The sequence below is a fragment of the Lactuca saligna genome, chromosome 5 (assembly GCF_052625555.1).
Source record: "Lactuca saligna cultivar CGN05327 chromosome 5, ASM5262555v1, whole genome shotgun sequence".
Lineage (NCBI taxonomy): Eukaryota > Viridiplantae > Streptophyta > Magnoliopsida > Asterales > Asteraceae > Lactuca > Lactuca saligna.
In genome coordinates this window covers 37,665,151-37,690,520 of record NC_136421.1, presented here as the reverse complement: position 1 = coordinate 37,690,520, position 25,370 = coordinate 37,665,151, and the positions used below count along the sequence as shown (strand labels likewise).

Sequence of the window (25,370 nt, the reverse complement as noted above, 5' to 3'; positions counted from 1 at the left end):
GCGCTTCGTTTACTTTAAAATAATTTCCTTCGACGAAACCTAGTATTATCACCAATAGATTTTAGTCTATTATTCGCCGAGACTAATTAATAGTCTAGCTATTATTACTATTATATAAGCGTTAAAAAAATACTTACATAACCCATAATAATAGCCCAAGTATTTATTATATGTTCTTAATAACGTTAATATAATTAAATAAAAACTATATTAAAAATAGCATAGGCGTAGCTCACTTACAGCGGGTTTTATAGAAAACCAGGCTTTGCTTGGAGCAGCGTTTCCGAGCCGAAAAGCTCTTCTTCTCGGAGCCGTCGAGCACTCCGGGGCTTCCGCCTCGTGCTAGGGAGGTTCCCTAGGCTTTTCGGGGGATTTCGGGGCTAGAGAGAGGTTCTAGAGAGAGAGTAAAGAGAAGAAAGAATGGGAAAGATGTGAAGAAAATGAGGGTGGGAGAGGTGGTATTTATAGGGTGAAAATGGCTGAACTTGGTGCCACATGTCACCATCTAGTGGCAAGACTTGGGGAGAAAGCAATGGCCAAGATTGTGCCACATCACCCATTTTCGCACAACACACTTCCGACTTCTAAAATCCGTAACTTTCACATACGACCTCCGTTTTTGACGTTCTTTATATCCACACGTAGGTAAAAATAATATCTACAACTTTCATTTTGACTCCGTCGGCTAATTCTCGACCGATCTTAAATTTAACAGTACGAGGCGTTTAGACTGTTAAATGACCGCGAAGAATTCGTAACTCCTTCATACGGACTCCGTTTTCGTCTGTCTTTTTACCGTTGAGTTCCTATTAATGAGATCTTCAACTTTCATTTATTTCACGTAAGCCAAAAACCGCTCGAACTAAAATTCGAGTTTCGGGCTGTACACTGCTAAGCCGAATCTTAGAAAAATCATAACTTCCTCATACGAAGTCAGATTTGGGCGTTCTTTTTATCGACGCTCTTAGTTTAACATATTCTACGACTTTTGTTTAGATTGCTAAGGATAAAAAGTCTTCTATCGTTAATTCACTATTTACGTCTTCAGGTGCCGTGCCGGTTTTGCCGTAAAACTTCGGCGGGCCATAACTTCTTCGTTATAACTCGGATTTCGGCGTTCTTTATATGTACGGAAACCTTGTGACATATTCTAAAACTTGGTTAAGACTATTCATTCTAAATAATCTTTTGTCGAAAAGTCATTTTTGACCCCTATTGCCTCTAAATTGACTAGCCCGGATCTGCGGGCGTTACAATTATCTCCCCCTTAGGATGATTACGTCCCGGAATCATCAACGAAACAAGGATTGTATAATGACTCCATACGTCATCTCTTCATCCTAGGTAATAATTATAACTTCTTTATTCCTTCAAGTCTATCTCTTAGACTTATTGACTGTAAGCAGTACTTGATCGTGCACCTGATCTCTACCTCATATTAGACTCCAAATTATGACCTATCATCATGTGATGTACGTTTAGACTCAGGTCTCTTAAATTCTAAAACAGACTAAGCCTTCCTTCATGTTCTAATGTGATATAATCATACTTTAACATGTAGCATTTCTAGCTACCAACGAGCGCGATACTTCTATGGATCGCTTTGATTTTTAAGCGTTTGGTTTAAGTCAGACGCTATATCAAACTTGGTTCTCTGAACCATGTAACCTACTCATCGTAGTCGGACTCAAGGTGATATGACCACTAGGGTCGGGATAACAACAATCTTCTTAGTCATTACCGAAACAATGGTAACGGCATACTTGAATAAAACGAAATCAATTACTGGCTTCTTGGTAACCTTGTGACTTTCCCTGATCCAAGTGTGAGTCCTGTGCTTCCGGTAGTATAGGCCTCTACTACCATTCACACCTACTCATACTCGTCCCAAGTATTGTCCCGCAGTTTTTCCAAGTCACCATACAAGAAAACCAGACAACAACTTAACACATCAGATAACAAAACAAAGGTTTTATATTATTTCTTGAAACTATTACATAGGTGTTCAAGTTCACCCTAGACTATGCCTCTAACGGGCTACATCGTGAGGTACTATCTACACGATTACTCCATAACTCGATCCTCGGATGTCAAGCCTTCACTCTTGAATCCTTGCATTGTCATCTGCTTCGTCAAGGATCATTTGAAATGCTCTCGCCTTTGGCTTTGGTGGCACATTTGGCTTTGTAGCCCCTTCTCTCTTTGGGCAGTCTTGTTTGAAGTGTCCTTCTTCTCCACACTTAAAGCAGACTTCTCTCTTGGTTGTGCATTCGTTTGCGTAATGACCAGTCTTCCCACATTTAAAGCAGGTCGTATATTTAGAGCATTTCCCGATGTGCTTCTTTCTACACTTGTCACACCATTGCGTTCGTTCTTCAAACTTCGAGAATTTTCTCTTCTCGCTGGACCTTGAAGATCCTTCAAACTTTCTCTTCTCGCCAACCTCCATCTTGCTGGAGGCTCTTCCCTTGATCATATCTTCGACAGACTTGGCAGCCCAGATAGCTGCCTGTAGAGTAGGTGCTTGACGCACTGGCACCGCGTACTCCCATGGAAGTCCTTTTGCGTACTTGTCGATTTTCGTCAGCTCATCCGGAACAAGACGCAAGGTGAACTCCATCTTCTCTGTGAAGTTGTTGGTGTATTCATCGATTGACATGCTTCCCTTCTTCAGGGTTAGAAACTGGTTCTCTAGCTCAAGCAGGTTTTGAGCTGAGCAGTACTTTCGTTTGAATTGCACCAGAAATTGTGCCCATGTCAGTTGCAGAGGCTCGTTAGGGCTCAAAGTCTTCCCCAAGGTATTCCACCAACGTACAGCGCCTCCTCGAAACTGACGCACTGCAAATGTGGTCTGTAGCTTCCCTCTACAACCGCATGTCATGAAGGCTAACTCCATCTCCGAGATCCAATCCATGACCCCGATCGGATCCTCATTTCCAGTGAACGTCGATGGCTTGCAAGTCAGAAAATCCTTGTACTTGCATCCATTCCTCTCGACCTCGTCATCTTGGTTGTTTTGTCGAACTATTGGTGGGTTGACTTGACCAACAGTCCCACTGTAGTTTCCTTCCTCAGTCTGCCCTTCGTTCAACTCGGGCTGTTCGATCTGAATAGTGGCTTCCTCACGATTTTGCTGGAGCAAACGTCTAGTTTCCTCCATTTGACGATCCAACATCGCTTGGATCATCGCTTGCACTCCGGCCATTGTGACTGGCTCAGCGGCGGCTTCCATCACCGGTATTTGCTCAATCACCGGGGGTTGGTTTCTGTTCCCATTTGCATTCATGTTTCCGCTACGGGTTCTTGCCATCTTGATCTATACACCGAATAAGGTGAATCTAGATCTTTACTTAGGATTGACGGTTAAATCATCCTTATCACTCCGAAACGTTTATATGCTAGTTCTAATATCGTAGTCGTACGTTTAGAATCCAAAACACATAAGGTTTCCAGATCCGGTCGGAAATAGACCATAGATCCGAACAACTAACAGCATATCAGGCACAAGTATTTAGCACATAAAAGCATTTTAGGCATAATTCCTAAAATAAGCTAGTGTTCACACCTCACAATCATCGATTAGCATTCTAAGTTTAAGTCTAGAAATAAATCCATATTCCTAGTTCGCTTAAACTAATGCTCTGATACCAACTGTGACATCCCCAAAATCACGACCAGAAAAGACCGATTTTGTTTATGCTTTATAAAAATCAGAGTACTTCATTTTATAAAAAGGTTGCGGAATTTGTTCCCAGAAAAACATGGTAAATACGTTATTAAAACATTTTCGAAGAAACGTATTTATTTCATTTTAAAACATTTGGGATGTCATCGTTAATACAGGAACATAAGCATAAACAGAACTTACAATTATTCACACTAGTGGTCTACATCTCTTTAAATCTCTCAGTGTAATGTCACTTCATATCAACACCTGTGATATAAATAAACTGAGTGGGTCAGGTTGGGAAACCTGGTGAGCACATAGGGATTTCAATCCCACAATGTTATACCATATATATAGTTTAAAATTCACAAAATATACAATTTCACCATACATATATATATATATATATATATATATATATATATAAACAACTCTTATCCCACCCCGTCGATCCTCGCAACGAGGCTATCCATACTCTCGGACCTAAGATTAGTCGTTTTACCTCCTCCATACTCTCGGATCAGAAATGAACGAATTTACCAAATCCATACTCTCGGACTAGGGACGAATGACTAATCCATACTCTCGGATTAAAGATGAATGATTATGCCTAATCCATACTCTCGGACTAGGGACAATAGCTAATCCATACTCTCGGATTAACGACGAATGATTATGCCTAATCCATATTCTCGGACTAGGGACAATGACTATGTCTAATCCATACTCCCGGATAAGTGACATATACTAACTTCTATTCTCTGAGTTTTACTCACTTGTACTCGTAAGAATATACTACCCAATATTCCTCATTTTTAATTTAGGTCTACTCTTTATCCTAAATTATCAAATATAATCAGGTATGTTCTTTAACACGAATTTCAAGCAACATCAATTAACTCGCACATAAACATATAATTAATACTTCAATCAATACTTGTATTAAAATCATGTTCATGAAAGGGACTATGGACTCACCTGAGAAGGTGGTGACTCGGTACTCGGACAGCGCTCCGTTTACTTTAAAATAATTTCCTTCGACGAAACCTAGTATTATCACCAATAGATTTTAGTCTATTATTCGCCGAGACTAATTAATAGTCTAGCTATTATTACTATTATATAAGCGTTAAAAAAATACTTACATAACCCATAATAATAGCCCAAGTATTTATTATATGTTCTTAATAACGTTAATATAATTAAATAAAAACTATATTAAAAATAGCATAGGCGTAGCTCACTTACAGCGGGTTTTATAGAAAACCAGGCTTTGCTTGAAGCAGCGTTTCCGAGCCGAAAAGCTCTTCTTCTCGGAGCCGTCGAGCACTCCGGGGCTTCCGCCTCGTGCTAGGGAGGTTCCCTAGGCTTTTCGGGGGATTTCGGGGCTAGAGAGAGGTTCTAGAGAGAGAGTAAAGAGAAGAAAGAATGGGAAAGATGTGAAGAAAATGAGGGTGGGAGAGGTGGTATTTATAGGGTGAAAATGGCTGAACTTGGTGCCACATGTCACCATCTAGTGGCAAGACTTGGGGAGAAAGCAATGGCCAAGATTGTGCCACATCACCCATTTTCGCACAACACACTTCCGACTTCTAAAATCCGTAACTTTCACATACGACCTCCGTTTTTGACGTTCTTTATATCCACGCGTAGGTAAAAATAATATCTACAACTTTCATTTTGACTCCGTCGGCTAATTCTCGACTGATCTTAAATTTAACAGTACGAGGCGTTTAGACTGTTAAATGACCGCGAAGAATTCGTAACTCCTTCATACGGACTCCGTTTTCGTCTGTCTTTTTACCGTTGAGTTCCTATTAATGAGATCTTCAACTTTCATTTATTTCACGTAAGCCAAAAACCGCTCGAACTAAAATTCGAGTTTCGGGCTGTACACTGCTAAGCCGAATCTTAGAAAAATCATAACTTCCTCATACGAAGTCAGATTTGGGCGTTCTTTTTATCGACGCTCTTAGTTTAACATATTCTACAACTTTTGTTTAGATTGCTAAGGATAAAAAGTCTTCTATCGTAAATTCACTATTTACGTCTTCCGGTGCCGTGCCGGTTTTGCCGTAAAACTTCGGCGGGCCATAACTTCTTCGTTATAACTCGGATTTCGGCGTTCTTTATATGTACGGAAACCTTGTGACATATTATAAAACTTGGTTAAGACTATTCATTCTAAATAATCTTTTGTCGAAAAGTCATTTTTGACCCCTATTGGCTCTAAATTGACTAGCCCGGATCTGCGGGCGTTACATATTTTGTTTTGGGAACAAATTTCGCATCAGTTTTCTTAAAACGATTACTCTAATTTTAAAAACAAAGCATAAACAAATCGATCTTTTCTGACCGTGAAATTGGGGATGTCACAACGCTCAACAAAATACTCAACCATGACAGTGTTGAAAGACCCAATCAATCTCCGGAATTTGTCCCTGAACGATCTCGATCACCTACTCCTGTATGATCTCCTTGACACGATCTCCTGACAATACTGGCCTATCCTGGCTGCCAGCTCTCGATTTTGATCTGGATCCGGTCTCAAAACGTCTCGATAACCCATACCATAACATAGAACCAACTTCCAACTAAACCCTAGGGGTTGTGACTTCCTTGCTACGCGTATGGGTCCTGTGCTTTCAGTAGTACGGGACCATACTACCTTCCACACCTACCCATATTTGTCTCAAGTATCACCACAACACCCTAACAATATACATAGACATAGCGAGCGCTAAATCCTCACTCCTAGAGGAAAGCTAAATATCTCATAACTAACGTACCGATCCCACTTAATCCATTCATCCATGAAACTTCCACTAACCCTGTAGCCCTAATGTATGCTAGCCATACATAACGCTAGACCCTATAGACTTTCGAATATCCAAACATACTTTAATCCCCCAATCAGACAAGAATAGAACATAAGGCCAAATCAAACATTCTCAGGCTAGAGGAAAGCTAAATATCTCATAACTGACCTACCGGTCCCACGCAAACCATTCATCCATGAAATTTCCACCAACCCTGTAGCCCTAGTGTATGCTAGCCATACATAATGCTAGACCTTATAGACTTTCGAATATCTAACCCTACCCTAAGCCCCCCAATCAGACAAGAACAAAACATAAGGCCAAATCAAACATTCTTAGGCTATAAGATCTTAGTTATGTATAACCGTGATGCATACACTAAACAACTACAGTAATGATGCCAATGTCATATAAAGGAAACCCTAGGCTAGTAGGCATCCTGTAATCAGGCAATTCTATCTTGCAATTCCTGAAGATCCCTAGCCTAGTACTAGCATGTTGTTCTAACATATCACAATATCAAATAACCGTAGGGTATTTTGGGGTCTACTTACTGGCTCCGGCTGATCGTACACTTCGCATCCTCTTTTACTTATTTTGAAAACCATTTAAAATCATTTTGAAAATCTTTCCTTGATTTGAGACTGGATTCACACGAGTGTTCCTCCAATTCACTCAAACCAAGGCTCTGATACCAACTTGTAACACCCATAAAATTCGAGCCAATATAAAACTTTTTAAATCATTTGAAACCATTAAATTATTACAATTTGTTTTCAAAATAGTTTATACATCAGAGTAGCCAAAAATCATAATCGTCAATCGAGGAAGTATATGGTCACGCCTTCGCCTTACCGCGATCCCCTGATGTACCTGAAACAATAAACTGAAATTGTAAGCCCGAAAGCTTAGTGAATTCCCCCAAAATACCCATACCACAACAATACACATATAATCATAAACAACATACTATGTGTCCAGTCAACCATCGGGTTGGAATACCCCAGGCCCTCAACCATCCGGTTGGAATGCCAACATACTATGGGTCCAATCATCCTCAGGATGGAATACCACAGGCCCTCAACCATCCGGTTGGAATGCCAACATACTATGGGTCCAATCATCATCGGGATAGAATACTCATGGCCCACAACCTACAGGTTAGAATGCCCATGTCTATTGGCCTCCTCACAAAGCAGATGAACCTCAACCGCCAAGCAAATATGTGCACATATAACAGATAATCACATAACAGTCTATAGACAATACTTGATCTAACAGATCATACCACATAGCACATGACAACATCCTATCTACCAGGATTCCGATCTAACAGATCATATCACATATCATACAATATTATCCTACCCTCTAGGATATCGGTCTAACAAATCATACTAGCATCACATAACCAGATAACAATCCAAAGGGTCAGCCTTGGTGCCTTAGAACCTTGAGTATAGTGAGGATAACTCACCTCACAACTGACACATTGAAGAGATAATCTCTTGGATCACTGCCACAAACTTCACCACTTATATTCACCAAAGAACCATATCCATAAATTTCCAATTTCCCAAAATGCCCCAGAAGTCCAAAAGTCATCCTTGGTCAAAGTCAAAGTCAACGGTCAAAGTCAACAACCCATGTTGACCTGAACTCGTCGAGTGTATCCAGCCACTCACCGAGTTCCCGGCATAACTCATCTGCTCGCTGAGTCACCAGAATGACTCGCCGAGTTCCTAAGGCTCGCGGTCGAAACCCCTTGACCACTCGTCGAGTTCCCCCCTACAACTCGACAAGTTCACACGCATCCAACGGTTGGTAAGAATCTTGCCCGACTCGCTAAGTCACTCTACTGACTCGCCGAGTCTACGACAATCTTCATCTGACTCGCTGGGTTGTTCATCCAACTCGTCAAGTCAATAACCATCTTCATATGACTCGCCGAGTCTACTATGAGACTCGCCGAGTCCCTTCAACCCTTCATCCAAACAGATACTTTTTAAGCCATGCTAAGGCTCCATACTGCAGATCCAACTTCCCAAGGCATGCTTATCACGTAAAGTTGCAAACTTTACGTGCATGCAAGGCTCTAATGACTCAAAATACCAAAACCAAGCTTGAAATGGGGTTTTACACTTAAGGAGGGGTTCATTCTTGCAAAAGCTTATAACTTTATGGATTTAGAGACCAAAGAGAGTTCAAATCTGAAGTTACAACTTCATATTTGAGCTCATACCCAAAATAGCTTCACAATATGCTAGAAAAGCCCAAAACTTAAACCAAATGAGATCTAAAATGAAATGAGGTCAAGGTAACGACTTGATACCTTCCAAAAGATACCATCTGAGGTAGATATCAGATCCCCACAAGTCCTTTGCTCCTAGTCACTTGCTCTTCAAGTTCTTCTTACAAAGATACACCTTCCAAAGCTTTAAAACACACAAATGGAGCACACTCACACGAATTAGGGTTTTTGGACTCTCAAGAGGCTGCAAAGGAACTAAGGGAGGCTAATGGTCCCTTAAATAGGGTGTTAAACCCCGGAAATTAGGGTTTCACCCTCCAACTCCAGCTCGTCGAGTCACTCTTCCGACTCGACGAGTTGGTCACTTAAACATGTGGCCCAAACCCGCTGCTATTCGACGAGTCAAGCAACCAACTTGTCGAGTAGACCTTAAACTCATTAGAACTTATAACCCTAAATGGGTATTCGAGAATCGGGACGTTACACAACCCTTAAAGAAACTATCGATCAAATAAGACCACTTGTCCATATTTGTAAATTAGATAAGGCCAATTAATAGCGTTAGCCGTTAGGCGTCAAAAATATTTTAATAGACAAAACATGTTTTAGGGCTAAATGTTACTATACTTTTAATCATGGTTGTTAAGATTTCGATTTTAATCTTAAGATCTTATGATTTTAAGATCCTATAAATTAAAAATGATCCCGATCACATTATGATCCAATTTTACCTCATTGGTTTTATTATATAGTCAAGTCTTAAAATTCATCTATTTAATTTGAAATCGAGCATCACAAATTGCAAAAGTCTTGTAGAGCATCATCATTATTATCAATTCATCTCGAATTAAGCTTAACATATTTATAAGAATCAATTTATGATTTTTTAAATTAAGATGTCTTCTTTTAAATTGATTCCACTCATAAGAATTAAAGTTGATTCCACTCATAAGAGCCAATAGCAAAAATTAAAGTTGATTCCACTCGCAAGAATCCATTTATGATTTTTTTTAATTCATCTCGAATTAGGCATAACATACCTAAGATGGCTACTTAGTTAAAGTTGATTCCATTATACTAATCTTTCTTAATCAACATCAACTTATTCACACTGATGACTTTGCGAGCAAATTTGATATATGAATTCATTTTATAGGATATTTTGATCCCAATCACAATTTTGAAAAACATAAAACGATATTATGTAAGATTTCGATCATAACACCCTTACTTCTAATACATACATATTTCAATTCAATTTTACCCATTTCTACAAGGATCATAAAGTTTGTAAAGATTAATTTTTATGATTGAAGAATGTTATATTCGAGTATTTTTCTCTCTATCATACGTCAAATAAAAACTTTGAAATCACTTTCAAATTACGGATCAACCTAAATTAAATTCAAGAGTATCATAAAATATATATTTTCAAAACATATGTCAAACAACATTATTTATAATCGCGACAACTTTGGAATATACGTGACGATGAAACGAATGTTGGACTTTATGAGTTAAGTAAAACATAAATCAAATATACGTATAAATAATAATTTAAAACATTTTGATCCATGTAAATATATCTAACTTAGTGAAATTCGTTTAAAACATATGATTAGAATATTGGGACCACAAATATAAAAGTATTAAATAACTTAAAACGTTTAGAACGTGTCATGCCACTCTTATGCAGTACAATAAATAATATTATATTTTATTCTTTGTAAATTAACAAAGAATATAGAAAATTACGAGAGATCATAAAAGCATTTACTACGTATTATTTTTGTGTTTATATTGTTGAACTTAAATTAATTAATCTTATGTTGTTTTTCTTAATAATTTACGAAGAACGAACTAAATACAATAATCGAAAAAGCTGGTCACTGTTCTTCCTTCCCCCTTTCATCCCCCATAATCTCCTTTGTGTTACGTCCAACAGAAATCAAAAAAATTTCAATTGCAGTGACGAAATTCCCAGAATCAATTGCAATTTTCCTCACTCCCCTCACTTGATAGATTTCCCTAATCATCGAATTCCATATAATCAATTCATAGTTGTATGCAATTGCTTCGATCGTCATTATCGTGCCCATGATTTCTCAGAAAACCCTATCAATCTTGCTGTCACTAAACACATTAATTTCTTAAATTCTCTCCATAACCTGAATTACGTGCATTTATCATAATCATAATACCTCACCTAGACACAATAAAAACCCTTATTTTGTGGGTGGTCTTTTCAATTGAATTGGTGAATGAAAGCTTTCCGTGATCACATTCATATTATTGTTTTGTCGTCTAATTCGACGAAAATTGGAGGATTTCAAGATCGGTTTCTACATGACATGGTCAACATTTCTGAACAGGCGAAATTGGGGATATAGGGAATCAACATTTGGGATCCGGTCGGGAGGGTAACAGCGCCATTCAATGGCGCTGTTCAGACGCTTCTTTTATCGTAAGCCGCCGGATCGCCTCCTTGAGATCACCGAGAGGGTTTTCGGTACGTACGCTACACATTTCACGTCCAATTCTCCCTCAATTTTCTAATTCATAAAAGCAATCAACCTCCTCAATTCTCAAATTCAAGTTTTAAGCTCATGCATGATCATAATTTATATTTCGTTTTTTATTCCTTGATTGGATTTACGAAGCTGCATTTGCCAATTCCTTAGTTCAGCTACCAATTCAGCTACCAACCGTGTTTTTTCTTTTTCTTTTTTGTTTACAGTTTTCGATTGCTGCTTCTCGACTGATGTAATGGAAGAAGATATATACAAGACCTACATGGGGGGCATTGTAACTCAACTCCAAGACTATTACCCTGAATCCGCCTTCATGGTTTTCAACTTTAAAGAAGGTGGTGACAAAAAGACCCAACTTTCTGATGTCTTATCTACATATGAGATGAAAATCACGGAGTACCCATGGCAATGTGAAGGGTGTCCGATGTTACCATTAGAGATGATGAATGAATGTTTAAAATCCAGTGAGAACTGGCTATCACTTGCAGGAAACAGAAACGTGCTTTTAATGCACTGTGAAAGAGGCGGGTGGCCTGTTCTTGCTTTTTTACTTGCTGGGCTTCTTTTGTTCAGAAAACAGTACACCGGTGAACAGAAGACTCTTGAAATGGTGTATAAACAAGCCCCTCGTGAGCTTCTTTATCTTTTGTCCCCTTTGAACCCTCAGCCTTCACAATTAAGGTACCTTCAGTACATTACAAAGAGAAATTTAGGGCTTGAATGGCCACCATTAGATGCACCTCTAGCTTTGGATTGTATCATACTTCGTGTTCTTCCTGTAATTGGTGGAAAGGGTTGTAGACCTATAATCCGTGTATATGGTCAAGATCCATTTTCATCGGTTAAAAGCTGTAAGCTTTTGTTTTCAACCTCAAAAACCAAGAGACATGTTCGTATGTATAGAAAGGTAAACTTATGAAAGCCCAAGTAAATACTACAAGTTTTTCTGTGACATAGATAGAATCTTATAGATGAAATTTTGCAGGATGAATGCCAACTGGCAAAGATAGATATTCATTACCGTGTAAACGGGGATGTCGTTCTTGAATGCATACATTTGGATGATGATCATGTAAAGGAGGAGATGATGTTTAGGGTTGTGTTCCATACAGCTTTTGTTAGAGGATATGTATTGATGGTAGGACATGATGAAGTTGACCATATGTGGGATGCACGCGACCAGTTGCCAAAGGACTTCAAGGCGGAGGTAGGCCGCCGGCCGTTGACTTTTTTTTTTATCTGGAATTTTTGTTTATTTTAACAAGTTTGGTAGAAGTTAAACAAAATGCATACTCATATATATCTGTATCATCAGGTACTTTTTGTGGATGCTGATCATCTACCATCTATTATCCCCACAGCAGGAGTTGCAGAAGATGAGAATGAGTCGGAAGGAAGTAATTCAGCTGATGAGTTCTTTGAGGTAGAAGAACTATTCGATGCATTCGACTCACATCATGACTTTAAAGAGGAACCTTTTTTCCCGGAAGAAAATGAACCGGATGTCGAAAGTGAGGAGGTTCATCCTGGTATCCAGTCGGTCAACGACGTTGACTTGAAATCTACAGTAGTATTGAAAGAAGTTGATTCGAAGCCTATGGTAGCAGAAGGCGTTGATTTGAAGGCTACGGCGGTGGCGGTGGAGGATGTGGATTTGAAAGGTAAAGTGGTGATTGGTGACGAATCTGATAAGATGGAAGTAAAATCGGAGGGTGTAGAAGAAGAGAATCAGGAGGTGAAGAGGGTGGAGGATTTGCAGGGAAAGGCGGGTGGCCGGAAAAGTACGGCGAACTCAAAAACAGGGATAAATGTAAGACAGGCGAAACCAGATGCTCTGTCTAAATGGATTCCTTCTAATAAAGGATCTTATACGAATTCAATGCATATATATTATCCACCAACAGCATCGAGACATGTAAGTGCACCTCCTGTGCTAGCCCAATCGAAGGATCCTAGATTGGTGGAGAAGAAGGTGGTTGGAAAGGGAGGGCGTGCATCAGGGAAACAAGCTTCGTGTCCGCCATCGTTGGATGTTGAACGAGTTAAAGTTGCAGCAGGTGCTTGCCGACCTTCTGATGGATCGCTTGACTTGCCAAAATCTTTAAACAATTTAAAATCAGATGCGGGTCCGGCCCATTCCCAGGTTCAGGCCCAAGCCCAACCCCATAACCATGCCACTCCATCACCGGCAGCGGCGGTGGCACCTCCACCTTCGAGTTCCATTGAGCCTGAAACGTCAACAGCGAAAGCTACAAGTCAGATCAGTCTTCCACAGCCACCACCGGTAGTCCATGGGGTTCGTCCGACTGAATCAGCAGCTGGTGTTTCTAAAATTGAAAAACCTGTACAAGCTGGTGTGGTTGTTCCACCCAAGGATAACCTAAAACCTCAACAACCGGTGGCTCCTGTATCTCCACCTCTTCATGAAGCTCCATCTAAACCTCTGGTACAAGTTGCTCTACCAAAACCTGCACCTGCACCCCCTACACCTCCCGTGTATGATGCTCCTACGACACAAGTATCAGCACCTTCACCTTCCTCACAAGTTGCTCCATCAGCGCCGCCTCGGACTCCTCCTCCACCAATAAGCCATGTAGTTCCATATGCTGCACCACCTCCACCACCACCCCCCATGATTGAAGTTCCCCCTCAAGCTCCGCCGGGTAGAACACTGCCTCCTCCACCCCCGGTCCCTGCACCACCTCCTCCTCCTCCGTTGCCTGGCGGTGGTCCACCGATGTATGGAGCACCACCACCACCACCTCCTCCACCGATGTATGGAGCACCAGCACCAGCACCACCACCTCCGCCAATGTACGGTGGAGCAGCAGCAGCACCTCCTCCACCACCTCCGCCAATGTATGGTGGAGCACCAGCACCACCTCCACCTCCACCGATGTATGGTGGAGCACCACCACCACCACCTCCACCAATGTATGGCGTAGCACCACCACCACCACCTCCACCAATGTATGGCGGAGCACCACCACCACCACCTCCACCAATGTATGGCGGAGCACCACCACCACCACCTCCACCAGGTGGTTTTGGAGCACCTCCACCACCTCCATTACCTGGAGGAGCACCTCCGCCTCCACCGCCACCTGGAGGAGCACCTCCACCTCCACCGCCACCCGGAGGAGGACGTGGACCTCCTGGACCTCCACCGCCGCCTGGAGCACCTGGACCTCCTCCACCACCTGGAGCACCTGGACCTCCTGGTGGGCCTCCACCTCCACCTGGAGGAGGACGAGGTATGGGACCAGGTAGAGGACGAGGACGTGGAGGACCTGGAGCACGAAGATCTAACTTAAAGCCATTGCATTGGAACAAAGTAACGAGGGCATTACAAGGAAGCTTGTGGGAAGAATTGCAAAGACATGGAGAGCCACAAAGGTAAGCTTTCTAATTCTCCTTTTGTGTAATTGTGTTTCACTTCACACACACACACTCATCTCATTAATTCACCTTCCTTTGTATTATTCTATTCCAGTGTGCCAGAATTTGATGTATCAGAACTTGAGACACTCTTCTCTGCCATAGTCCCAAAGAAAGCTACTTCTAAAGAAGCCGACAAGAAAAAGGCTGCAAGTTCAAAACCTGAAAAAATCCACTTGGTAATGTAAATTGAATTGAGCACCTACCTAATCAATCACCTTTTACTTTCTTTTTATGTGTCTTTTAGTTTTAGATGGTCCTTCAGTTTTCATGGTTGCATTCTCAATTACTGTAGATTGATCTGAGGAGGGCCAATAACACAGAAATCATGCTTACTAAAGTTAAGATGCCACTTCCTGATATGGTGGTAAGTGTGTGTCCTCTAGTTAATTGACTTGTGTTCCCTTTTCAGTCAGACTAATGTAATGTAATGACAACTTTATCCCTCATCTGCAGAAGGCAATGTTAGCTATGGATGAAGAACTTGTAGATTCGGATCAAGTAGAAAATTGTCTCAAATTCTGTCCCACCAAAGAAGAGATGGAGCAACTCAAGGTGAAGAAGCATTTACTTGGTATTCTTTGTAGATAATATTCTTATGTAAAAATACTTGTACTTGTATTGATCTTCTTTTGCATTGTGTGATTGTTCAGAATTTCACAGGTGACTATGAGACACTTGGCAAGTGTGAACAGGTCAGTATCAACCCACTATAACTTTGTATTTCATATCTTTCAAGAATTTATCTTATGAAAATGAAATTTTACTGCAGTATTTCTTGGAGCTAATGAAGGTGCCACGTATGGAGGCCAAATTAAATGTTTTTATGTTCAAAATTCAATTTAACGTTCAGGTTTGTGTTTCCTTAGCTTGTAATTGTTATTTGTTAATGTAATATTTTGGAGTGATTGATTTTGATTATATTTGAGTTGGGATTTTGTTTCAGCTTACAGAATTCAAAAAGAGTCTAAACACAGTAAACTCTGCATGTGATGAGGTGCGGAAGTCCACAAAGTTGAAAGAAATCATGAAGAGAATTTTATATTTGGGGAACACATTAAATCAAGGAACTGCTAGAGGTAACAACATCATTACATAAATAAATAAGATTTTTTTTATTGATGTTAATATCCAAAATTTACAGGTGCTGCTGTTGGATTCAAGTTGGATAGTCTTTTGAAACTGACTGATACACGATCTTCAACTAGCAAGATGACTTTAATGCATTATCTCTGCAAGGTACCTACTAAACTACTCAATACAAAATGTGACATCTTTAATTTGTTAAAATTATTAATCATTAACATTTGTGTACAGGTTCTTGCCTCCAAATCCCCAAGCCTTTTAGATTTCCATGAGGATCTTGTTAGCCTAGAAGCTGCAACCAAGGTTTGACTTTTTGATTTTTTAATCTGTTTTAATTGCACAGGTTTATCACTAGTATATAATAAAACCAATGGAAAGCTTTTTAATTTGCACAGATACAACTCAAAGTTTTAGCAGAAGAAATGCAAGCCATTCTGAAAGGGCTAGAAAAAGTCAAACAGGAACTAGCTGCATCGGCAAATGATGGCCCGGTGTCTGAAGGTTTTCATAGGGTAGGACAACTAATAAAAACATTAAATTTAAATCTATAAAAGATTATAAATTCTGATGAAGGCTTTTGTGGCGTTTAGACATTGAAGGAGTTCATTGGGCAATCTGAAGCGGAAGTGACAAGTGTAACAAATTTCTATTCCATTGTGGTAAATGAACGGCTGAATCCACCACCTTTTCTTTTCTTTTCTTTTTGGATTATTTTATTAAATGTTACATACAGGGTAAAAACGCTGATGCATTGGCCTTGTATTTTGGTGAAGACCCTGCTCGTTGCCCTTTTGAACAAGGTATATACTTAATCCAGAGAGGGATCAATAATGTCACTAAAAGCCAAGTAACTAACTAATTCATAAAGATTATTTAGAGAATAAGATGAAGATAGTTGTTGATTTATTGGTTTGGGGTTGTGATTGTGATTGTGCAGCTACTCAGACCCTTTTAAACTTTGTGAGGCTCTTCCGAAAATGTCATGATGAGAACGTGAAACAGGCGGAACTTGAGAAAAAGAAAGCAGAGAAGGAGGTGGAAATGGAGAAAGCAAAGGGTATTAATTTAACAAAGAAGGGTGGTGACAAGTAGGGAAGCATTCAAATTTTTACTTTTTTTTAAAAAAAGAAATCCATGAAAAAAAAAAGTATATATATATATTCATGGATTTTATTCTTCATAAGATCAAGCAAAAAAGCATGTGGTCAATGAAGAATCTACTGCAAGCCAAGTAAATGCCAACAGAAGATCCAAAAGGAATTGTTATTGAAATGAAACAAACAGGGCTCGGAGTCCTTGAGGTGGCTTGGCTTGCACACACAGCTCTGGTGTAAATACACACACATATTCACAGAGCAAGGTGAAGGTGAAGGTGAATGATTTTCACTATTGAAGGATGCAGACCATGAAACCATAACACAACCATGGTGATGGGGAGTCTGTGTTCTCGGGAATGATACAATGAAACAACATCTGGGCTTTACACTTGGCATCTCATGGAGTCGGGTGGATCGGTGGTGTATAATAGCATAACCATAACCATAACCATAACCATAACCATAACCATGTACAGATAGATAGATTTCTAACCTAACCACAGTTCACAAGCTAACTTATTCATTTATTTATTCATCTCGGTATCATAACACAACACAAATTATTTCTTGCTTTGGTTCCCCATGTAGCTAGGTTAGAATTTTTATTATTGGGAAACCAAACCAAAATTTGTTGTATATAAAACTAGGAGTAGAAGAGCGAGAACAAAAATATATATATAGGCTATTTGAGTGTAATTTTTTTGTATACATTATAGGCGATTCAAAATGAGGAATTTTTTTTTACTTCATTATTTATTTCTTGGATAATTTTCATTTTTTTACATTAATATTATTACTTTACATAAACAAAATGTTATTCGTGTATATCAACATAACTTTATGCCTTGTTAAAGCAAGTACTACTCAACTTTTATTCTCCTTAATGGGACCTATTTTTTTCTCGTTAATGGGACTAGGGTACAGAGAAAACAAAAAAGGGAGAATTTAAACTGAAAAGTTGAAAGTTGGAAACAAAAAACTAGAATGGGACCTTTATATTTTTATTTCGGTTAGCTTTGATTTCTATTTATACCAAAAATACAACTTCTTTCTAGGGATGAGCAACGGAACCGGTCCGAACCGGACCCTGTTCAGGAACCGAAGTCAGCCGAAATTAAGAACCGAAACAGACCGCCGGTTCCTATCGGTTCTTGCCGTGTCTTAAATGTTGGAACCGGTCCTCAAGAAATAGCAACATACGGTTCCGGTTTTTACTGGTTTCTACCGGTTCCAAAAATCAACAAAAATATCGTCCCGATCCCGGCCCGATCGGTTCTATTCGGTTTCAGTTCCGGCCGGTTCCCCGATCCAAATGCTCATCCCTACTCCTTTCAGATAATATGTGAATTGCTTAAACTGTCCTTTCAGATAACAACATGTGAACTGTTTAAACTGTCCTTAACTTTTTCACTAAAGTCCGTGGACTTATTGTTGGTAAAAAAAAAGGGCTCTTTAGCTCTTAGTTTTAGTTGGTATACAAAACTGCAAAAATGGTTCTTATAGTATTCATTTTGAGTTAGTTTCGTTGCGGATTTGATTCATTTGTAAACTGAAATGACTTTAATACCCTTGGATATTTATTTTCTATTTTTCTTATATTTTTTAAATCTAATACTTATTTATTTATTTAATTAATTAAAAAATAAAAGTCTCTCTCTCTCTCTCTCTCTCTCTCTCTCTCTCTCTCTCTCTCTCTCTCTCCCTCCCCTATATTTCTGATTTACTTGTCAAAACTCAAGAACACATACATACATTATTGGAAGAAGTGACTACAATTAAATCCGATGACCACCAGCTCACCAACTTTCTTTCTTGTTTACCCTTTTATCTGGAATGCATAATCTTTTTTTGAATTTTTTTGGAACACCAATATATAAATCACTTTATGGGGATGAACACCCTAACACAAATCGAATTCCATAAATGAAAACACACACACAAACACAGTGATTTTTGTAAACTATAACATAAAAAATTTCACCTAACTGAAAATTTAAAATTCATTGCAACTTCCTTCCACTGGTGCTCATCCGCTGGACGACCAGAAACCATTCGCCAACCCGACTCCTTCGTCGGTGCACCACCGTCGCTCACCAGTCGAGATAAAATAAGAAAGAAAGAAGAGACACGGTCGGAGACGAAGATCGAGCAGATATGTCGTCGTCAAAAAAAACCTTCTTCTCCGATAATGTAATATCTGAGAAAGGGATGACCTAGGATTTACAACGATGATCCTTTTTCTCCGGTGTCGATGTACTGTAACCACGCAAAATTTTAAAACATTTTTTTTCATTTTTCAAACAACATAAAACTCATTTAATATTCTCAAATCTCATGTTCAACAGATGTCATCATAATAAAACATATCCCAAGATCACAAAATACAATCCTCTGTCAGTGTGTACGGATCATGTCGGCGCCTTCTCGCGATCCTCGTTGGTACCTAAAATTGTAAGCATAAATGTTTAGTGATCTTGGGATAGCATAAATGTTTAGTGAGTTCCCCAAAATACCACACACAACACATATTAGCCACTCGAGGCTATAACTCTATATGACCCTCTGGTCAATGTGTCTCAATGGGACCCTCCAGTCTCATAACTCTGTGGACCCTCTGGTCCTAACTCTGTGGACCTTCCGGTCCTAACTCTGTAAACTCTGAATCATACATAGCACAAATCACATAAAAATCACATCATACAAAAAGCATACAAGATACTCTATCACATAACTCTAATTACCACTCTAGGTAACGTATAGTGAGAAGGCTCACCTTGGAAATCTCGGAAAGTCTCTAACTCGAAATGCTGATCTAGCCTCCACCTAATCACATAAAGTATTTTACCTCTAATTAACCACGATTCTCAAAAGCTAGACTAAACCCTTTCTATAATCTCTCAGAAGGGGGAAAGACCATTTTACCCCTTCAATAGTCCAATTGTTGACCAACCCTAAAAGTCAACGAAAGTCAATAAAGGGCAGTACGCGGCGCGTACCAGCTCTTGTACGTTGGGCGTACTCCAACGATCCAAAATCGGGATCTCAAACCCTTATGCAGAGCGTTCTGAGATTTACACCCAACATAAGTCTCAGTTTCATGCTCTAATTGATTTTTGGTCTTAAACAGTTAAGACATAAGCTCAAATTCCAAATCTGACTATTCTAAAGCCACTTAATCCATAAAGTCGAAACCTTTAAGCCTTTGCATGACTGTAAAGGTCTCCAATCACTCTAAACACCTTTCCTCTTTCCTTATTAAGTCTATATCTCATGCATGACTTAATATTCACGTCCAAGATTAGATTTTTATGAGCCTACAACACATAGTACACTGGAATAGGGCAGATCTAAGCTTATGGAGACCCTTTGCTCATAAAGTCTCCACCTTGGAACCAAAAACCCTAAAAATGGGTCTATAAAGCACAAATCAACAATGGCAATGAAAGCTGTGAGCTTTTTACCTCCAAATGAAGCTCCAACCTCTGTAGAACTCGGATCTAAGCTTGTCCTCCAACTTCTATCTCCCACAATGGCCTCCTCTTCTCCTTCACCACCACAAAATGGCACTTTCAAGCTTAAGAACACACACACAAGCTTATAACGGGTTTTTGCTCTCTTAGGGTTTCACTCACTGTAATATGGTGGCTGTGGTAAGGGCCTTATCATTCCTTTTATAGTCCTCAAGTCTCACTTAGGGTTTTACATCTAAGCCAGTTACGCCCAACGTAACTTTGGTACGCCCAATGTACCTAATCGAATCCGCGTCCAATATAAGCGCATGAGTACGCCTAGGGTTTCGTGTACAATCCTAGCGTACTCATTTGTAACATTTTTTACTCAAGGGCTAAACTTGACCACTTGGTAAAGAATAAGGGTTAAATGGATGTACCTGAATTTCGGAATGTTACATGTACATTCCTTCTTCTCTGGCACTAGGGTTTCGTAAAGAGGTGGTGGTCAGATTGTAGGAATAGGTAGGTGCACAACAATGGCGATGATGGTTTTGATGTTTCTTTTTGTTGGAACAAGGTCTTTAAAAAGAAAAATAGAAAATGGACGAAGGTGGAAGAAGGAAGGAGATAGGAGTTAGGAGAATTGTGTGTGTTTTTTTTATGGAGAGAGAGAGAGAGAGAGAGAGAGAGAGATGCTTCTTTTATTTTTTTAATTATTAAAATAAAGAAATAAATATTAGATTTAAAAATAAGAGAAATTCAATATTCTCCTATATTTTCTTCCTATTATCTTCCTATCCACATTAAATAATGATAAGTGGATCAAAATATTATCAATATCATTAAATGTGTCATTAAATATGATACATATTAATATTTGATATGGTAGGATGATAAATAGAAATAAAATATAAAAAAAATATTTAATTTCTATTAAGAAATAAAAGAAAAATAGAAAATAAATATCCCAAGTATTTCAGTTATTTCAATATTCAAAGAGACAAAATATAGGAAGTTTAATTTCTCTTAAGAAATGAAAGAAAAATAAAAAATAAATACCCCAAGAGTATTATAATTATTTCAATATTCAAAGAGACCAAATACACAATAAAACTAGCTCAGAATGACCAACTATTTAAAACAGTCGAGATTTGAACCAAACCTTAAAAAAATGCATACCATATTGATTATTTTTTCATTTTTGTGTATTTTATATAGGATAGAACGGTCTTTGTCAATGAGATTTTTACAAGAATAAGAAAATTAGGGAGTGAATTGGCATAATTAAAAGTGAGGGTATAGATTGTTTTTACATGTAAAATCAAGGGGGTATACTAGAAAATCTGGATCACGGCGTATGCATATCCCTTTGTGGCTTCGTCTATGCTGACTCAGAGTTGAAAGTAAATCAATCTTGAGGATTAAACTTCATTATCAATCTCCTGCTTCTAAAAGTTCCGTGAATTACACCAACAACTGTTCCTCGGATGTGATCTCCTCCTCGCAAAGGTATTGCGATTTTAAAAATCATGTTTTCTTTCATTTCAGAAATCGTTTATGAGCTACTTATTATTGTTCGCCTTCTACTTCAATCTGATTCGATTCCGTGGATCGTTTTCTGGTTTAAATTAGTTTCTGTCGATCAGTTTGCTCTTGGTAGGGTTTAATCAGAGTAACTGATTTAAATCTCTTTGGCTTGTGAAAGAACGCTACGCTAATCAGGATAAAAAAAATTGACCAAAAACCCGAGAATAGGATCCAAATGCAATTAATCGGTTCTTGCCTATTGGTTTTTGTTTATTTTCATTTTCCCCGAATTTTATCAGTACTTCATGTTTGAAATGGTGTACCTTGTATCTTGAACCTGTTTAATTTGAGGTCAACTTTGGGGACCTTGTATGAAGAGTTCGCAGGTATTTAAATCCGAGTTCTATTTTGCTTTGGATCTTCTTTTTGTGATGGTTTTCCAAGAAACTTGTATAAAGAACAATTTCTATTATAGATGTCCTATGAAAATCTGACCATTTTACCACTTTGTACTTTGTAGTAGTTACAACTTACAACTTACAACTAATCATCTCATGTGAATGGCAGAAATATGGATAGAACAAACAGGGGAGGTGGAAGCATTGAGACACTATTACGTAATTACAAACTAGGGAAAACTCTTGGTCATGGATCATTTGGAAAAGTCAAAATTGCTGAACATGTGTTGACCGGCTACAAGGTAGCAGTCAAGATTCTAAACCGCCGCAAACTTAAGAACCCTGAAATGGAAGAGAAAGGTATGAAACCATACATTGCTTATCTTTTTAATTTTTTTAATTTTTTTCTGAAACTTGTTCTTTTATATGTGATTTCCTATACAGTAAGACGAGAAATCAAGATTTGTAGGTTATTTGTACACCCACATATTATAAGACTTTATGAAGTGATAGAAACCCCCCTTGATATATATGTTGTTATGGAGTATGTGAAATCCGGTGAGCTATTCGATTATATTGTAGAGAAAGGGAGACTTCATGAGAATGAAGCTCGCAAAATTTTCCAACAGGTATCAGAAAGAATTGTTTTTAAATTTATTTAGGTTGCATTTTGTCATATGAGAAGGACATTTACATTACTTGTTTTGAGAAAGTTACATTGAGATTTGAGACATCTTTTTCTCTGATACAGATTATCTCTGGAGTGGAATACTGTCACCGGAATATGGTGGTTCACCGGGATCTTAAGCCGGAGAACATTTTGTTGGATTCAAGAGGGAATGTTAAGGTTGCTGACTTTGGATTGAGTAATATAATGAGAGATGGCCATTTTCTTAAAACAAGTTGTGGAAGCCCAAATTATGCTGCTCCTGAGGTACTCATAAAGTTTGCTTCACGTGTTTGGTTGGCAAAGAAATGGAATGGAATGGAGTTTCCAACGACACATTGGAATCCCCAATTCCAGTTCCGTGGGATCCACAAACCAAAACACATCCGAAGTTTTTTAATCTTGATTAAAAATATCAATTGCTACAATCGGATCCTAAAGTGGGTGGCTTTCATGCAGGTTGTTTCGGGTAAACTTTATGCAGGGTCTGAGGTGGATGTTTGGAGCTGTGGGGTAATCTTGTATGCTCTTCTATGTGGTACTCTTCCTTTTGATGATGAGAATATTCCCAATTTATTCAAGAAAATAAAGGTATAGTCTTTCTTTGTGTTAATGTTAACAATCACATGAAAGTTATAACATTTGTACTCATGGTTAAAGTTAGGTGATATTTAGATTTTAGATTTATCTGTTGTGTGTGTTTTTGTAGTCTGGAATCTATACCCTTCCGAGTCATTTGTCAGCAGGAGCAAGGGATTTAATTCCAAGGATGCTGGTGGTTGATCCAGTGAAGCGAATAACAATTGCTGATCTGCGTAAGCATCCTTGGTTCAAAGCTCAGCTTCCTCGATACTTAGCTGTTCCTGCCCCTGATGCAACAGATCACCTCAAAAAGGTATTATTATTATAACATACACTTACACTTCATCAAATCAACACGTATAAATAAATCCCATTTCCCATTTTAATTGAACTGTAATAATAATCGCTTCTTTTACTTTACCTGTTAGCTTGATGAAGACATAATTCGAAAAGTTCTCAACATGGGGTTTGAAAGGACACATCTCATACAATCACTTCAAACCCGGATACAAGATGATGTATCTTTCTTTTTTTTTTTTTTTTTTTAAAATGTCTTTGGCTGTTTTTATAACTGAAAACTATTTGTATTGTATCATTCAGGCGACAGTTGCGTATTATCTGCTCTTTGATAACCAGTCTCGTGTTGCTGGTGGGTATCTTGGAGCTGAACTTGCAGAGAATCTGGTGCGTCATTTTCGTTTTTTTGTTTATAAAAAATAATAATAATAATAATAATAAAGGAACTGTGTGTCTGTAATGATGACAATGGCAAAAGGGTAGCTTTAAAGGTTAAACGCAAGAAATACCAGCATTCTAAATGAGACTCAATGACCATTTTACCCTTGCATTCTAAAAAACAAATTTCACAATGTTCGATCATTTTTAACGTGAGAGTTGGGAGAAAAAAAAAGTGGCAAAAAGGTAAATGTTTAGTGTCGTAATACATTAAGCTACATTATTTTGGCTTAACCCCTTTAACTCATTATGTCGGGATTAAGTATACAAAATGTAATGTCCTATTAAGAAAGAAAGTTAAAGTAGAATGGTATAAATTGTTGCAGGAGGGTGATCTTGCTACTATGCATCTAGACAACATACCAGACAGGGCTACAATGAATAGATTTGCTAGAAATAACTCTGTGAGGCCTAACTTACCTGGTGAAAGAAAATGGCAAGTTGGAATGCAGGTGTCCATACTAAAACTATGTCTTTTACATTATATATATATATATATATATATATATATATATATATATATATATATATATATATATATAGTCGATAGATTAGTATGATCCACAAGTTTTTTTTTTTTTGTTTTTTGAAGATTCCAGCAAATCCACGTGAGATAATGACACGGGTTCTTGAAATCCTGAGAGATTTAAATGTCTGCTGGAAAAAGATCGGGCTTTATAACATCAAATGTCGATGGCTTTCAAGCATCACTCATGAGAACCATTATATTACTTCTGGTATTACACCGAATGTTGTGAAATTTGAAATTCAGGTATAAAAAAGTAATTCTAAAAAGCTTTTGTTGTTATTTATTTGTGTAAGTTTACATAAATGAAAATTAATCTGGTATTGATGTAACAGCTTTACAAGACTCCAGAGGATAGCTATTTGGTGGACATCCAGAAGATAACAGGTCCTCAATTGGTGTTTCTGGACTTCTGTGCTGCTTTCATTCTGCAGCTAGAGAGTGGCATCTTGTAGAATCTTGAGTACATAATGCTTCATGCTTGTAAATACAATGTTTTCATTGTTACAAATGATTATGAAATCCTCTTTTTTTTTTTTTTTTGTAGGTCATTATGTTCTGATAATTAAATGATACATGTTTTAAAATTTGAAT

General features: G+C 38.3%; 2 protein-coding genes and 1 long non-coding RNA gene across 4 annotated transcripts; 2 read left to right on the top strand and 1 right to left on the bottom strand.

The window, feature by feature from the left end:
* Nucleotides 1–10,425: 10,425 nt before the first annotated feature.
* On the bottom strand, nucleotides 10,426–12,716 carry LOC145047286 (uncharacterized). Its single transcript, XR_013682181.1, has 2 exons — nucleotides 12,290–12,716; nucleotides 10,426–12,071 (listed from the first exon to the last, which is right to left on the bottom strand). It is a non-coding gene; the product is annotated as an uncharacterized LOC145047286 (long non-coding RNA).
* LOC145047284 (formin-like protein 20) lies at nucleotides 10,981–17,638 on the top strand. 2 transcript variants are annotated; one of them, XM_078995535.1, is made up of 16 exons: nucleotides 10,981–11,246; nucleotides 11,475–12,175; nucleotides 12,254–12,475; nucleotides 12,584–14,664; nucleotides 14,762–14,885; nucleotides 15,002–15,073; nucleotides 15,163–15,261; nucleotides 15,360–15,401; nucleotides 15,479–15,559; nucleotides 15,653–15,785; nucleotides 15,851–15,945; nucleotides 16,024–16,095; nucleotides 16,188–16,304; nucleotides 16,383–16,451; nucleotides 16,526–16,592; nucleotides 16,730–17,638. In XM_078995535.1, exons 1-16 carry the CDS (start codon nucleotides 11,174–11,176, stop codon nucleotides 16,882–16,884), a joined length of 4,203 nt encoding a protein of 1,400 aa, XP_078851661.1. In that variant the 5' UTR covers nucleotides 10,981–11,173; the 3' UTR covers nucleotides 16,885–17,638. The 2 variants fall into 2 exon arrangements, 1 of the variants encoding a protein (XP_078851661.1); XR_013682180.1 differs by lacking the exons at nucleotides 15,851–15,945; nucleotides 16,024–16,095; nucleotides 16,188–16,304; ... (1 more) ...; nucleotides 16,526–16,592; nucleotides 16,730–17,638 and having other exon boundaries at nucleotides 11,116–11,246; nucleotides 15,163–15,280; nucleotides 15,653–15,672.
* Nucleotides 17,639–21,697: 4,059 nt separating this feature from the next.
* LOC144997960 (SNF1-related protein kinase catalytic subunit alpha KIN10-like) lies at nucleotides 21,698–25,316 on the top strand. Its single transcript, XM_078957813.1, has 11 exons — nucleotides 21,698–21,850; nucleotides 22,436–22,626; nucleotides 22,711–22,895; nucleotides 23,018–23,200; nucleotides 23,393–23,524; nucleotides 23,643–23,828; nucleotides 23,944–24,033; nucleotides 24,116–24,199; nucleotides 24,577–24,702; nucleotides 24,843–25,022; nucleotides 25,112–25,316. Exons 2-11 carry the CDS (start codon nucleotides 22,440–22,442, stop codon nucleotides 25,229–25,231), a joined length of 1,473 nt encoding a protein of 490 aa, XP_078813939.1. The 5' UTR covers nucleotides 21,698–21,850; nucleotides 22,436–22,439; the 3' UTR covers nucleotides 25,232–25,316.
* The last annotated feature ends 54 nt before the right edge of the window (nucleotides 25,317–25,370 follow it).